The sequence below is a fragment of the Aspergillus tanneri genome, assembly GCF_003426965.1.
Source record: "Aspergillus tanneri strain NIH1004 chromosome Unknown AapTan_7_pilon_pilon_pilon, whole genome shotgun sequence".
In the NCBI taxonomy this organism is placed as follows: Eukaryota; Fungi; Ascomycota; class Eurotiomycetes; order Eurotiales; family Aspergillaceae; genus Aspergillus; species Aspergillus tanneri.
Genome location: NW_022984634.1, coordinates 2,775,743 through 2,789,971, shown reverse-complemented (window position 1 = coordinate 2,789,971; position 14,229 = coordinate 2,775,743). Strand labels below are relative to the sequence as shown.

At 48.6% G+C, this 14,229-nt stretch overlaps 4 protein-coding genes and 3 non-coding genes across 7 annotated transcripts; 4 read left to right on the top strand and 3 right to left on the bottom strand.

The window, feature by feature from the left end:
- Positions 1 to 3,419: 3,419 nt before the first annotated feature.
- IPC1 (phosphatase PAP2 family protein) lies at positions 3,420 to 4,820 on the top strand (the record flags this gene model as incomplete). The annotated part of the gene is made up of 2 exons (XM_033572146.1): positions 3,420 to 3,841; positions 3,926 to 4,820. 2 exons carry the CDS (start codon positions 3,420 to 3,422, stop codon positions 4,818 to 4,820), a joined length of 1,317 nt encoding a protein of 438 aa, XP_033425461.1.
- Positions 4,821 to 6,037: 1,217 nt separating this feature from the next.
- On the bottom strand, positions 6,038 to 6,109 carry ATNIH1004_007525. The gene has a single exon. It is a non-coding gene; the product is annotated as a tRNA-Gln (tRNA).
- Positions 6,110 to 6,525: 416 nt separating this feature from the next.
- Positions 6,526 to 6,597, top strand: ATNIH1004_007524. Its single transcript has one exon. It is a non-coding gene; the product is annotated as a tRNA-Gln (tRNA).
- Positions 6,598 to 7,883: 1,286 nt separating this feature from the next.
- ATNIH1004_007523 lies at positions 7,884 to 7,955 on the top strand. The gene has a single exon. It is a non-coding gene; the product is annotated as a tRNA-Gln (tRNA).
- Positions 7,956 to 8,211: 256 nt separating this feature from the next.
- Positions 8,212 to 10,199, bottom strand: ATNIH1004_007522 (phospholipid:diacylglycerol acyltransferase; the record flags this gene model as incomplete). Its single annotated transcript, XM_033572145.1, has 3 exons — positions 8,212 to 8,354; positions 8,415 to 9,822; positions 9,909 to 10,199. The coding sequence occupies 3 exons, from the start codon at positions 10,197 to 10,199 to the stop codon at positions 8,212 to 8,214; spliced, it is 1,842 nt and encodes a 613-aa protein (XP_033425460.1).
- A 341-nt stretch (positions 10,200 to 10,540) lies between these two features.
- On the top strand, positions 10,541 to 11,297 carry NAA30 (peptide alpha-N-acetyltransferase MAK3; the record flags this gene model as incomplete). The annotated part of the gene is made up of 2 exons (XM_033572144.1): positions 10,541 to 10,927; positions 11,043 to 11,297. 2 exons carry the CDS (start codon positions 10,541 to 10,543, stop codon positions 11,295 to 11,297), a joined length of 642 nt encoding a protein of 213 aa, XP_033425459.1.
- A 377-nt stretch (positions 11,298 to 11,674) lies between these two features.
- ATNIH1004_007520 (uncharacterized protein) lies at positions 11,675 to 14,185 on the bottom strand (the record flags this gene model as incomplete). Its single annotated transcript, XM_033572143.1, has 1 exon — positions 11,675 to 14,185. The coding sequence occupies one exon, from the start codon at positions 14,183 to 14,185 to the stop codon at positions 11,675 to 11,677; it is 2,511 nt and encodes an 836-aa protein (XP_033425458.1).
- Between the last annotated feature and the right edge of the window lie 44 nt (positions 14,186 to 14,229).

The window sequence follows — 14,229 nt, the reverse complement described above, 5'->3', positions numbered from 1 at the left end:
CAAACTACCCATGCAAAATAAAGGAGGGGTAAGTACTGCTCCTTAGCTCAGGGAGCCACGTAACTACTCCCAAAGCACCCACTAAGTCCATAGTAATCTGTAATGTGAAATACTCACTGAGCAAGTCCCGGAGTACCTTCATTACACCAGTGGCGCCTAGAAGGGGAATGTCATAGTGGCTCTAGAAAATCAAAGTCTGTATAGAAACATATACACGGAGTACAGGGTGAGTACAATATGCTCAGGCGCAATCATCATACACATTTGACTTCGAACCTCCAAACTTAACTCTGTACTACGTAGGACCTAAATATTGGCTCCTGCAAGATGACCTCATGCAAACCTCGTTTGACTTGCTATTCGAGGACACGCAGGCGGCCAGCATCACCTGATGCAGCCAGCCCCGTTCGTCTGTCGGTCGCAGGAAGAATAGAGGCAGATTGTTCGGAAGTTCAGCGATACAATGAGGGGGATTCATATCAACAGATTCAATGTTGGTTTGTACCCTGTACTGTGTACGTTTCCTGATGCAGATCCTCCAGCCTTAAGATCCATGGGCGTCGTGAGGTCGATGATGTAGGATGATGTATTCGATCCATGCTCTTCTGTCGGGCATGATGCAATGGCTGAGGAGCAGTATGATACAAAACGTGTTCTATTACCCGTATCACAATTAACATTCAAACCATGAAGTTTATCTGGTCTTCTCTCCCTTTACTGGTTGGGGATAGGAGAATACAACCAAAGATTATCACCCAGCCTCAACTGCACCTCTCATTACTCGTAATTAGCGGTTTGGTCCGAGCTCTCTGAATTCCTAGCAAACCCACTTTAGACCAGGCAACCAGTATTATTCTAATTTTATTGCTTATATGACGCGCTGAATGAATACGAACGACCAAAGTAAAGGAATGAAAGACGAGGGCTTAATAATAGGTGTAGAGAGTACTCCGTACGTACCCCGTACATAGTACATACGGAGTTGTGTACGTGGTTTGCGCCCTTTGAACGGCCTGTCGCAATCTCTGATATTAAGGTATTATTACTCCTCCTTTAATCTACCCTAAGTCAAGGACCAGCATGGAAGAGATGAGCTGTTGGGGCCAGCGCGGAAATTTCGTGCTCCGTATAAAGTGCAAGGAAGGAGTCCTCGGACGTCAAAAGGAGTAAGTGAACGTGTGCCTTGGTCAGCTGCCATGAGCTTCAAATCTTAGTTGCTACCAATCACTCCTTTATGCACTCCTCGGATGCAAACTGAGCACCCTCTCCGGTGCGGCTTGCCGTGATCATCTATGCATCGTATGGTATGGGGAGTCTGCAGTACCGTAATGGACGGTATTTTTGATTTCCATCTTTTCCCGTTTAGGGCATAGTTGAGGTGCCCAATGACTTCTACTTACATTACCTGTTGACCTGCATGATGAGATCGGGTGCCGTTACATAATTCCAAGCCAGGGACGATTGAACCTCCAGTTGGTATGTATGGCCCTTAGTCATACTCTATGCAGGTAGGTGTCTGGTGCCATGGCGGAACAGAAGGATTGTGGTTCCAAGAGTACTGTTCATGTTGCATGAGGAACTGCGGCTGGAAACAAGTCAAGGAATAGACTTTTCATACAGGTGCGATCCATTGAGAGCTAAACACCGACTAAAGGAGAAGCTGGCTGACTATAACATACTAGTATGTCGCAGCTAGCTTTGGTCCCGCAACTAATATCCGAGCTTGATAGGTCAGTCTTACGATCGGATCAGAGTGAGAGAGCATAGTACATATACAAAGGAGTACTGTATAATTATGTGACTTGGAGCACTCCTCTCGGGATGCGCCGCATCTTCCATCTATGTAGTATTCCTATAAACAAAGAAAGCCCCATACTCCTATAGAGTGAGTTAGCTACGCGGCCATCCTTTCGAGGATACCCTGAAAGAATGGTGATACACCACCAAAAGGGAAACGAACTTGGATCACTAACCAGACTATTCAGGCACAGCGGGGCTTGGCCGCAGAACGGCGATTTCTTTGGCCGGAGGCTGCTGACTGTGCAACCGTTGTGGGCTAAGCGAAATTGGTTCTGGAGATCCACAGCTTCCAGTTGGCTGCTGCGCCTGGCCAGTGGGGATAGCTCTACCAATCATCGGGGGTTGGGGGGTAGCCTTGCAATAAATGAGATGACTTGGGGTTGGATTTCGAAGGAACAATTCGGCGTGTCCCTTTTTTTTTTTTTGTCCCCTGTATGGAGGGGATCTCATCTCCTTGCTCCTAGGCACGCACTTACGGACATAGGAGCTGCTCCTACGGATGAGTTACCAAGAGCTAAATTACTACTACTTCGTAAGGTGCATATCGGTCAAAGCTCCTGTTCCAATCATTACATTCTCATATTCTCAGTCGGCATCCGTTACCTCCGATTTCCCCGAGGTTTCCGCTACATCCGTAAAAGCTAATAGTAACTTGCCTTGTGAGGCCCGGGTGAGGAGACTGTTCTGGGGTGGTATTGACGTAAATTTTATTTCGGCCTGAGGCAAGCATCGACCCTTCGTTAGAAAAAAAAAAAAAAAAAAAAAAAAAAAAAAAAAAAACTTCCTTTTTTTCAACCGTGGTGGGCCATTCAGGCACGCATCTCTATTCTCCCGAGCTTTGACGGCGCAGCCTCGGCATTGACTAGCCCCAAAGAAGCCCCTGGCTCAACCCTGGATTACCCAAAACACACTAGTATTGCTCCCGGACACACCCGATCAGGATTAGTCGTGACGACACGATACCACCTGCACCAGACCAAACAGGTAATACGAGTACGGGTCTCTGTCAGAGTACCCGTCGTCGTCCGTAACCCCGTCGCTCTTCACCTGGCGCTTCCAGCCCGGCGCTTGCAAAAATCCTCATCACTGCTCGACTCGTCTCATCTTCTCTTCTTCCTCTCTTCCCTATCTCGTCCCTACTCCCTCTTAATTCCGCCTCCTCCTCGTTCCTCAGCTTTCTCCTACCTTTGCAGTCCCTCCGGCTCCGTGGCCATCTGCACACCTTCGCCATTGACCTCGTTCCTGGTACTCTCTCCTCTCCTTGCTGTCCGCCTTGCGTCAGAGAGGTTCCTGCAACGTGACCCCCCTCAGTACATCCTCGTTTGGCCGCTGGAGACCGGAGCCCGCGCTCCCAACTATAACCACCAATCCTTGTGTTTATTTCTCCGCCGTACGAGACGTTCGTTGGTGTATACCTGCCAGCGATTGAAACGTTCTCCATCCGTCCTCCCTATTAAGAGTGTACTCACGCTGGCGCCTAGAAGCCCCCTTTCCGTAAACTCCGCCTGGGGGACTTAAATCAACCATCCCTCGATTTTTGTGGCATCCACCCTCGTCTCCGTGTCGTTTAGGGAAGATCAAACGTTCGAGGGGGTTTTTGTTTTCCCGAGCTCGCAAAGATGAACACTTCCCTTCCCTCGTGGAAGGATCGTACGCAAAACCAATTTGGCAAGCTGCAAATCCAAGTTCCATGGCGCTCCATTCAACTCCTGGTTCCGCATCGCATGCGACGGAAGTTACGGTCGAAGTTGCGCAGTAGGATATCTCCTACCTCATCGATATCCTCCTTACAAACCTCGTTTTCGCCCGTGGATACCCTCCGGTCGTTACAAAGCCATCGCTGGACTCTCTACGACTTTCAATACTTACTACTGATGATTGTTGGGATCTTCTCGTTGAGTGTTATGGAAGCACCGGGACCTTTGGCAAAGACTGCTGTCTTCACTTTGCTCCTTTTCTCGCTTCTACTTCCTATCACTCGCCAATTTTTTCTTCCTTTCCTTCCAATCGCTGGATGGCTCATTTTTTTCTACGCTTGCCAGTAAGTAATAAAAGAACCTCACCCAAAATTCTTGGGCTCTGGCCCGGTGGAAGAAAATTGGTCGCTGATTATTACGATCAATAGGTTCATCCCGAGCGATTGGCGCCCTGCGATCTGGGTCCGTGTACTTCCAGCTTTAGAGAATATTCTCTACGGCGCTAATATCAGTAATATCCTTTCTGCCCACCAGAACGTGGTGCTGGACTTGCTGGCATGGCTCCCATATGGGATCTGCCATTACGGGGCCCCCTTTGTCTGCTCGCTGATCATGTTCGTTTTCGGACCGCCCGGCACCGTGCCTCTCTTCGCGCGGACTTTCGGGTATATCAGCATGCTTTCTGTCACCATTCAGCTTGCATTCCCCTGCTCACCCCCATGGTATGAGAATCTTTACGGCCTGGCTCCCGCCGACTACTCGATGCAAGGCAACCCCGCTGGTCTTGCCCGTATCGATAAGCTCTTTGGTATCGACCTGTATACTTCGGGCTTCAAACAGTCCCCTGTCGTATTCGGTGCATTCCCTTCACTACACGCCGCCGATTCGACACTGGCTGCGTTGTTCATGAGCCATGTATTCCCACGGCTGAAACCTTTGTTCGTAACCTACACACTGTGGATGTGGTGGGCGACCATGTATCTCTCCCATCACTATGCCGTTGATCTTGTTTGTGGTGGTCTAATTGCGACCATTGCATTCTACTTCGCAAAGACTCGGTTCCTTCCGCGCATTCAGGGCGACAAGATGTTCCGTTGGGATTATGACTATGTGGAGTTTGGTGACTCTGCCCGAGAATATGGATACGGCCTGACGGGTGACGACGAATACAACCTCGACAGTGATGAATGGACGGTCGGCTCTTCCTCTTCGATTTCATCAGGTTCCCTCAGCCCCATTGATGACCATTACACATGGGAGGGCGAAACCCTAGCCTCACCTGCCTCTGATATTGAGTCCGGAAGACATGCCATTAGTCCGTGAATTGCATATACCCTATGCGCTTGTTTATTTGCATCTATCTATGAAACGGCGTTAGCACATTTAACGACATGCTTGGTTTCTTATTGCATTGAGCAGATTTCGACATATTTTTAATACGTTTTTTCTTTTCACTTCGGCACTGCCTGGCCTAATGGATCCAGTCCTGGACCAACCTGCCTGGATGCGCCGTTCGCCTTCTCGCCTCTCAGTTTACATTATTCACTGTACATGACTGCATTGTGAACCGGTCGGGCTGTATTATTCAGCCCCAGACTGCTGAATCTCCGTCGATAATCTTAATGCCGAAGCCTCAACTTCAGTAATGTCTTGAGCTGCAGAGGTTCCTTGTTGGAGACACTCGCTTATACACTTCATATCTGGGTCACGCAGAACGGATATTTTTGTCTAATTTCGAATTACGACTTTCGCTTTCAAGGCTGGTCGAGCTTTTAATTTTCTTTTTTTCTTCGCTCGGCCAGGTACATACTACAACTTTTTTATATTCGTGTCGATCGCTCACACTATTTTTGGCGCTTGGAATTGGGAGGGATCATGTGGAAAAACATACAGGCGCCGTTTGCATGCACTTCACTCGTTGTGCTTTAGAGAGGGTTTGATGTTTGATTAATGACCATTGCATTGGCATATAGAGGGGAGAAGAGGACGGACTGGCTTGGTTTAGTGAGGTCCGTCTGGGAACATTGTTTTATAAGAGGCTGTTGGGCAGGGATGAGCTGCAGTGCTACGGCAACGCAGTGAGAAGAAGGCAAGACCGGAGGGACTGCAGTGGAAAAGATGTATGACGGAGACATCTCTTTGCCCTGGGAATCCCTACTATCCAAAACCTTCCACCCTTTTGGCGACGTACGCAGCCTGCCGTTCGAGATATAGATATGTCGCTTGTGGATCGTGTATCATCGCCGAGAGGGTGTTTATCGATAGCGATATTCTTATCGTTGATTATATCCTTATTAGTAGTGTTTATGACTTATGAACAAGGAACCTTTGTATATTATGTTTCACCTGTGTCTGTACGTTTGGTCTAGATTTAAGATTCTTCTACATGCGCTAGCAAGGGAATCTACGGAGTCTAGGTCTTATATCCCATACACCCCCAAAATATAGATAGGACTTCCAGTCCTAACACGTCAGATGTAGAATAAAAAGTATCCTAGAAATGATCGAATTTAAATGACAAAAAAATAAATTGGATAAGAAGGTCGTGCTCGGGATCGAACCGGGATTACCAGAATCAGAATCTGATGTGCTAACCATTACACTACACAACCTGATTGTTGAAGCAGTTGAGCTATCTTTGGCTACATAAGCCTAGACTCCTTTCCTACAGCCCCAACTCAAGAATTGGTATGGTTATCCAAAGCGTATAACTATGTATGTTCAGTACTGTGCTACTAGTAGGCAAAGCCCCCTGTTGAAATAAGAGTTTACTTCTTGTTGCCGCTCTTCTAAGCTTCTTGGAGTAATTAAAATTTTGGGCACTGGCTGGAATGGAGACGTCCGATCAACTATGCATAAAGTGGTCTAGAATTTATTTATGTCTCTGTATACTGAAGTCTTTCATCAGTTTGAAATTCCGACAATGTATGTATAGCTCATACTGTATTCGGGATGAGCGTCGGTAGAAGTTGATTATATTACTATAACTGACTTGAGTAACAAATAGTCCAAAAAGGCACCATCGTTAGGTTGTGTAGTGTAATGGTTAGCACATCAGATTCTGATTCTGATAATCCCGGTTCGATCCCGGGCACGACCTTCTTTTTTCATTATTATTATCCAACTTTTTAACCTCTCTTTCAGTCACTTTCTCTCTTTCTTGCTCTTATTCTGTCGTATATTCTTCTTTCTCCACCTAATATGATACGTGAAATTTATGTGAATGCAATATTACGCCATACAGGATATACTGCTTTATAACTAAGAGCAACTCCTAGTGTATTAATCTTGAATGCCATGCCAAATACCGATAACATGGCATTATACCTAAATGAACCTAGTTAATAGGACTAACTTGATATAATTTGGAGTAGAATAATGGAGTTGCTTAACTAGATATATAACTTACCATGGACTTCCCAGTATAGTTCAGGAAAGCAATTGCTCCAGCCGAGGTCGTATTGTCCACACTACTGGGGAGACTATCCAGATGCACCGTTCCCGGTGTTGGACATCGTACACTGATGCTGTATTAGTTGTTGGGTGATACCTGTATATACTCGAACCAACAAGTTGACTAGCATGGAGGACCTGTCTATACCACATTTGATTTGATTTGAGCAGTTCATGGCTGATGCGAAAGTTGTAATGTATAGATGTGTACCTATGCAAAGTTATAGTCACAGGCTGAACCTGTAACATACTATATAGGGTGCTAGATGCGACTGATCGAGGATCAGTCGTCTTGTACCTTTTTATATGGTCAGGTGGTTTTATCTCTACTAGCGCAGAGACAACCAAACCATCACAGTTATAACTGCTTATTTTTTCAAGCCATTATTTCCTATATGAGCTGCCTGTACTTAGTCCTACTGGATACAAACACATCCTAGAGTATAGGTAAATTCAATAGACTCGTACTGCAGATACTTGACCCGGATCATATCCAGTACCCCGGTTAGTGGGGTACTCTCTATCAGAAGATTCATAGGTGAACTATATATATCCGGCGGATCCTCAATTATAATTATAGTCGATATCGCTATCAATGAATAAATTATAAATCTCCCAGGTCGAATTTTACTGGCTCAGCTATCGGATAGAATATGGATGGTTAGATTTATGGACGATACAAAGTCGGTACATTTCTAGATAGGCAACCAAACTTGGAATATCTCCTCATACATATTTAACTCTCCCCAATATGTATTGAATACAGTTGGTGTCCAGGTATGTAAAGACATTTATCTACAGACTGCCGCTTCAGATTAGTGACGTTAATTTAATAGGCCCGTCAAAGGAGAAGTAACCATGATTTAACTGTGTGATTCTACTTTGGTGACAGGCTTATATCATAGGCTTGATCTGATAAAACTCAGTAACCTCGGTTGTGTAGTGTAATGGTTAGCACATCAGATTCTGATTCTGGTAATCCCGGTTCGATCCCGAGCACGACCTTTTTTTATACTTCATCGATGATGTTGATTGTCATTTTGCCATGAGTATATACATTGCTCAGTGGAAGGAGAATGGAACATGTCTATTCCCTGCCTTTCAACTTGGTAGTGTCATGAAATTCCTCTATCGAACGCCATCTTCGTACACCTGCCTTCCATATAACATCATCATGAAAAGAAACGAAAAAAATACACAAATAATAAATATGATATACTAGCAAATATATGAAGAAAGAAAGCTCATTAATATTACTATTTTATTCTTCGTAAATCTTCACTCGGTCGGCATATTCTTTGATCTTCGAGACGAAGGTGTCTTCGATTTCGTCGCCATGTCCGCTGGCAATCCGGAGGATGAGTTCGTTAAGAGAAGAGCGACCGAGGATATCGACGTGATCACCTGATACATATTAGAACCATAAATGGGAATATATAAGTACTGAATAGAAGCTGGGCATACCTGTGTTGGGACCTCCGCGGGGAGAGAATCGATCCGGCTCATGTGGCATCTCATACACCTTGATCTTGACCTCGGCGGGATTATATCGTTTGATATGCCAGCCCTTGGCACACATGTATCCCGCACTCAGCAAATTGACGGTGCCATCGCCTTCGCCCATGACGACACCGTGGTCTACCCCGTCGTTGTTGGTGACGGTGGTGTCGATGCTGACGTTCAAGTTGACCAGCGGATCGCGCTCCTCCTGGTAGAAGTAGCTGCGTTCGGTCGGCTTGCCCACGCCGTAGAGGCAGTAGATCTTCATGTCTGGAGCTCGTGGCAACCGGGCCTCGAGGGGATTGAGCCAGGTGCGCGGGTCTTTCTCATTGGCTTCGACTTCCTTGGTGGTGTGCGCCACGCCGTGGGAGTAACTGGCCAGCACCTGGTCGCGATACCAGTCATCGCTCTGGTCCAGCAGATACGACAGGCTGTCCGAGATGGTCAGGTTCTTTGCCGTCAGGGTCGAGTTGCTCTCGTGGAAATTCAGCACGTTGCCGAACGTCATCGATTGGCCCGGTTGGTCGTCCGGCGCCCAAGTGGAATTCCCCCAGACGGCTTCGCCCCCCTTGGGTAACATGCTTGAGATACCCGGCATAGCACGGAAGATCTCTACACGTTCTTCCTTGGACAGAAATTTCTCCAGTCCGTACACGGCGAAGGCATTCAGCTGCGCCGTGTCGCGCATTTCGCCCGACAGGACGGCCGTCAGACCCTTGACGGCACCCAGCATGCACCCGCTGATGTTGATCCACGACGCAATGTGGTCATTGACCCAGTCGCTGCCACCCTTGCCGTGATCGGCACTCTCTACCCATTTGAAGAAGTACAGCACCACCTGTGAACCCATACTGTGCGAGGCCAGGGTCACTTTCTCACCCCGCACCAGGACAGCACTCTCGATGTAGGATTTCAGCCGACTGAAGTACTGGTCACGGATTTCCAGGTTTTGATATGCCAAGCGCCAGTCGTAAGCCGCCGTAAAGGCATTAGTTGGATCGTATCCGATGCTCGCAAGATTCTCGAGGATCTTGTTCCAGATCCAGTAGCCGGTGATAAAGAAATCGGTGGCATCGAATCCTTGCGCGGCCCGGAGCTTGATTCCCGGCGGATCCAGTCCCGTCTCCTTGTCTAGCATGATATGGTTCTTCCATTCCGCTTTGTCTAGGACCAATGCCCGCATCATACTCCAACTCCCCCAGAGCCGACGCCGGAAGTACTGTCGGGACTGCAACCCCGTACCCCAGCTCTCGAGCCCCGTGGAGATGACCCCTGGAATCATGACAACAGGATGTTTGGCCTCGAGCCCCTGCGCCTGAAGCTGAAGACCCACGGCGAAGGAATCATAACTGACCGTATCACGCTCATGTTGCTGGCGGGGGATAGGATCCGTCAGCCATTGCCCGGTACCGTACTTGCTCCTATCGAGCCAATAATAAACCAATACCGTTCACATACCGAGAACTCCCTCACATCCTTGAGAATACCCTGCGGAATCACATCCATCAACGATTCCAGATTCAGATCCATCAGAGAATCGAGACTGATAACATCCTGCTGGTTGGCGAAGAGTACGGCAACAAGGATGCCAAAAATCCCACCCAACGCGAAGATCAGGCCATTGCGACGTTTACTGCGTGGCTTCGTGACAAATGATCCATATTTCTCAGACGGAGGAGTCGGCGTAGGCGAGGATTCGGTCGTCGTGGGGACCTCGTCCTTGACCTTAGCCAAGCGACGGCGGAGCATATGGGCGACCGCCAGGGAACTAGTGGGGAAAGGACAGGACAGGACGAGACACTGGGGAAATCGGACGGAAGAAGGAGGGGATTATTGGACTGATAGATGTGTAGGTAAAATAATTTTTTTTAAAAAAAGAAGCGAAACGAGAGAAGAGGAGGAAGAAAAAGAGAGTCCAAGACCAAGAAAATCGAATCACATGTCGAACGGACGTCACGAAAATCTTCCCTTTCGTTATCCGTTATCCGTTTTTAGGCATCGCCGTCACCCTTCACTTTCTCATCGACCTTCTCTCTTCTCCTCCTACCACCACCACCACCACCCACACCATACAAATCTTCTCTTCAGAAATGAACCAGCATGCGATCCCCGCCGCTGCATTCACCACTACTCCTTCTTCTGACCTCCGTTACGTGCGTTACGATGGCTCCCGCGAGGACGAATACGTCGCAGCCATGCGCCAGTTGATCTCCAAGGATTTATCCGAACCCTACAGTATCTACGTTTACCGGTATTTTCTCTACCAATGGGGTGATCTCTGTTTTATGGCGATGGACGACACCCGGCCGGATCCGATGGTAGGGGTCGTGGTTTCCAAGCTGGAACCGCACCGTGATGGGCCCCTGCGAGGCTATATTGCCATGTTGGCTGTGCGCGAGGAGTTCCGAGGAAGAGGTATTGCAACGAAGCTCGTGCGCATGGCTATCGATGCGATGATTGAACGGAATGCGGATGAGGTTCGTTCCACTGTGTTACATTGTCTAGCCTGATTGACAGACACATACATTGTTCCCATCTCATCACTCTCCCCCTTCCCTTGTCCATGGTACTGACTAAGATGTGTCTTGGTAGATCGCCCTCGAGACTGAAATCACTAATACGGCCGCCATCAAGCTCTACGAACGACTCGGCTTCCTGCGCAGCAAACGTCTCCATCGGTACTATTTGAATGGGAATTCCGCCTACCGCTTGGTGTTATATTTGAAAGAAGGTGTCGGGTCGATCAGAACATCCTTCGATCCGTACGGCCCTGCAGCGCCTGAAATGCCCGGTCCAATGCCTGCTCCGCCGCCGGCGGCGTTGCTGTACGGAAACGGTAGCGGATGAGAGATTCCCCTATAGATATATACCCAGTTACGACAATAGACCAGATGAATTAATGACTACCTTTTCAGGAAATGATTTCTAGTCTGAGCAGTATATATATATACAGTGCATGACCGCGTGGTCACGCACGGGAGATTGAGTGGCGTAATATACACAGGTATGTGAACAAGAAGCAACGCCGATGTACAGGAACCGGAACATGTGAAGGGATCAAGGTTGGACAGACACCAACCACGCCCAGAATGTGCTGAAATAATGTAGTGTGACAAGGAATTATCGTGAAAATATAGATGTAGGGTCAGATAAATGTAGACTTGGGAGGATTATACCCTCGGAAGGGTGTACAGGCTGTTAAATGTCAAGAATACCATCCATGCTCATTGCGGATAGTTGGAGGCCTGCACCGGCACTTGGATGGCGTTCTGCATCAACCATTGCATCGGCCGTGGCACCCCTTTCCATTCTTGATCCATCAAGGCGGCTGCCTCCAGCATGATAGAGAACGACTGCGTCGGGCGGTACCAGGGACCGACCTGGATATCGCGCTGGATCAATAGTTTGGCGAGATGCAATTGTTTCTGGCGCTCTTCTCCCTCGGTTTTAAACCCGCTGGCTAGGTATGAAACTGCACTGTGGTGGAACTCGGGCGGCACATTTTCCAAGACCGAGCTTTTCCCCAGGTAGTGCGGAAGGTGCAAGTCGACCCCGACGATAACCTTGCCTGCACTGGTGCGCCAGATGTTATCCAGATCCTTTTTCTTCTTGCGCGTGACATTCCGGGTCAGCGAAAGGAGTACAGACCGTTTCATGTTCCACGTCATACCCTTGTGAATGCAGGCATACCGCCAGAGCACGCGGCAGATATTGTAATGACGACCTTTGAATGCAATCAGAAAGAGCCTCTCCCATGCCTCCGTCTTGAGCATGGTTTCGGGATGTTCACTGCATCGGAACAGATACCGGATCGCGGAAAATATATCCGACTGAAATAGCAACAGGATTTGATTGACCGCGGAGCTATCGAGAGTAAGCCCCTGCTGTTGACAGATTTGCAGTAACCGGTCCATTGCTGAGAAATCCTTCAGGCGAGATGTGACGCTGAACATCTGGCTGATCAAGGAAGGCGAAAACCAGTTGGTCCCATGCGAATCAATCGTCATGTTGATGAACGAATCCACACTGCGACCGCTCTCAAGGTGAGCGAGGAACGTATCCTGTATAGTCATCTGCAGGGCCGTCCGCACCGCATCGGTTTGAGTGATATAGCCATTTTCTATCAGCCAAGCCATACGATCGGTTTTCGTTTTTGGAGCGACAGCACTGTCGAGATACGCAAGCCAGGTAAAGTCGTTGGGACGGATTTTCATCCGCAACATGACCAGCAGAGACCGATAAAAGAAGCCCATATCCTGCCTTTTCGCCGCTGACCTCAGAAGGATGTTGAAGGTGTCTACTGTTGCAACATGCTCGGCACGAAGGAGAACCGTCCCTGTGCAGTGCAGAAATTCATAGTCGCACATCCAAGAAAGCGCACGATTCAGTGCAGCGGTCGAAAACAGTCGACTGTTTGCATCATCATTGAATAGCGCAATCAGGGCCTCAGCCACCTGCTTCCGGTGAGGCATCTCTTTATACCCAAGGACCGCATCGCGCGAAGGCTGCGACCTTGTCAACTCGTCTACATGCTCCGCAAACTCCCGCACCGTCGACAAGTCCTTGGACAAAGAGCGAATCGTACTTAGTTTCGCTGGGTTCCTTGTGGCCCTATAGTGGTCCCATACGCCCCGAATAAGCGGCGGGGAAATATTCTTGTTCCTCAAGGCCTCCATGGAAGGAAATATCGGCACCACCGGTTTCCTAATATCGACCAAAGGATCGCCAAGTTCCTGGAGATTCCGTACGTGGGAAATGCGATCGCAGACCAGTTCCATCACTCGCTCCGATCCGGACAGCAGAACCTTCCGATACTGTCCCTCACTCTCTAGCGGATGCAGCACATGCACTTTACATCCATTGTGGACATGCACATACCAAATATTCTCCTTCATCGCCATGTCAGTAATCCCCGCAAGCAGTGCCAGTGTCTCCTCTGGAACTAAAAGCTCCTTCTGCTTCGATCCCTTCTTACCCGACCTGTGAATATCCTGCTGTAACCGCACCAGCAAACTCTGTATCCTGTCTTCATGGTCCATCTTGGATGTCGTGTTGTGATCCCGTCGATATCGAACTTTCCGTCTATCCCTGACTGACAGTCTTTTCAAGCCAGAAAGTGGCTTCGCAATTGGTGATTGTCCCGTGATCACTGTCAATGTCTTCGAGTGCGTTCTGTCGACGTGATCATTTCCTCCGACACTCGGAGAAACAGGCTGTTGTCCGGCTTCCATCTCATTATCAGCTAAGGCATTTATCACATGCCCTTTCCCCTGTTTAACTCCCGTTACGTCGCCCCTCGGAGTGCGTGAGCGCGAAGACTTCAGTCTCGTGGGTTCCGGGCCGGTTGTCGCATTGCCTTCATGCCTCGTAGCTTCCCCGGACAGACCATTGTCCAGTGTGGTTGAAATAGTAGCTTCATCTCCCACCGAAATTGCATTCGTCGATCCATCTGATGTAGTTCTAATGGCATAAGTGCTGCCCGATATCAACCGTCTCGAAGAAGACCCAAAGGACAATCCCCGGGCTGGACGAGATGCTCTGGGGACCGACCCTCGGGAGCCAGTACTGCTTGTAGATCCACTCGACCTGGAAGATAGAGGACGGGGCTTTCGGAATGCCGAAGTGAACCAGTGAGGGTAGAGGAAGAGGAGAGGTTCTTCGGGGCCAGTCGTGATATTGTCCAAGACGACGGAGAGACCACGCCTTTTCAGACACGCTTGGCCACGTGAGAACATCGGGAAAGACCCAACGATGCGTCAAGGCATGGAAAGGGAGAGGG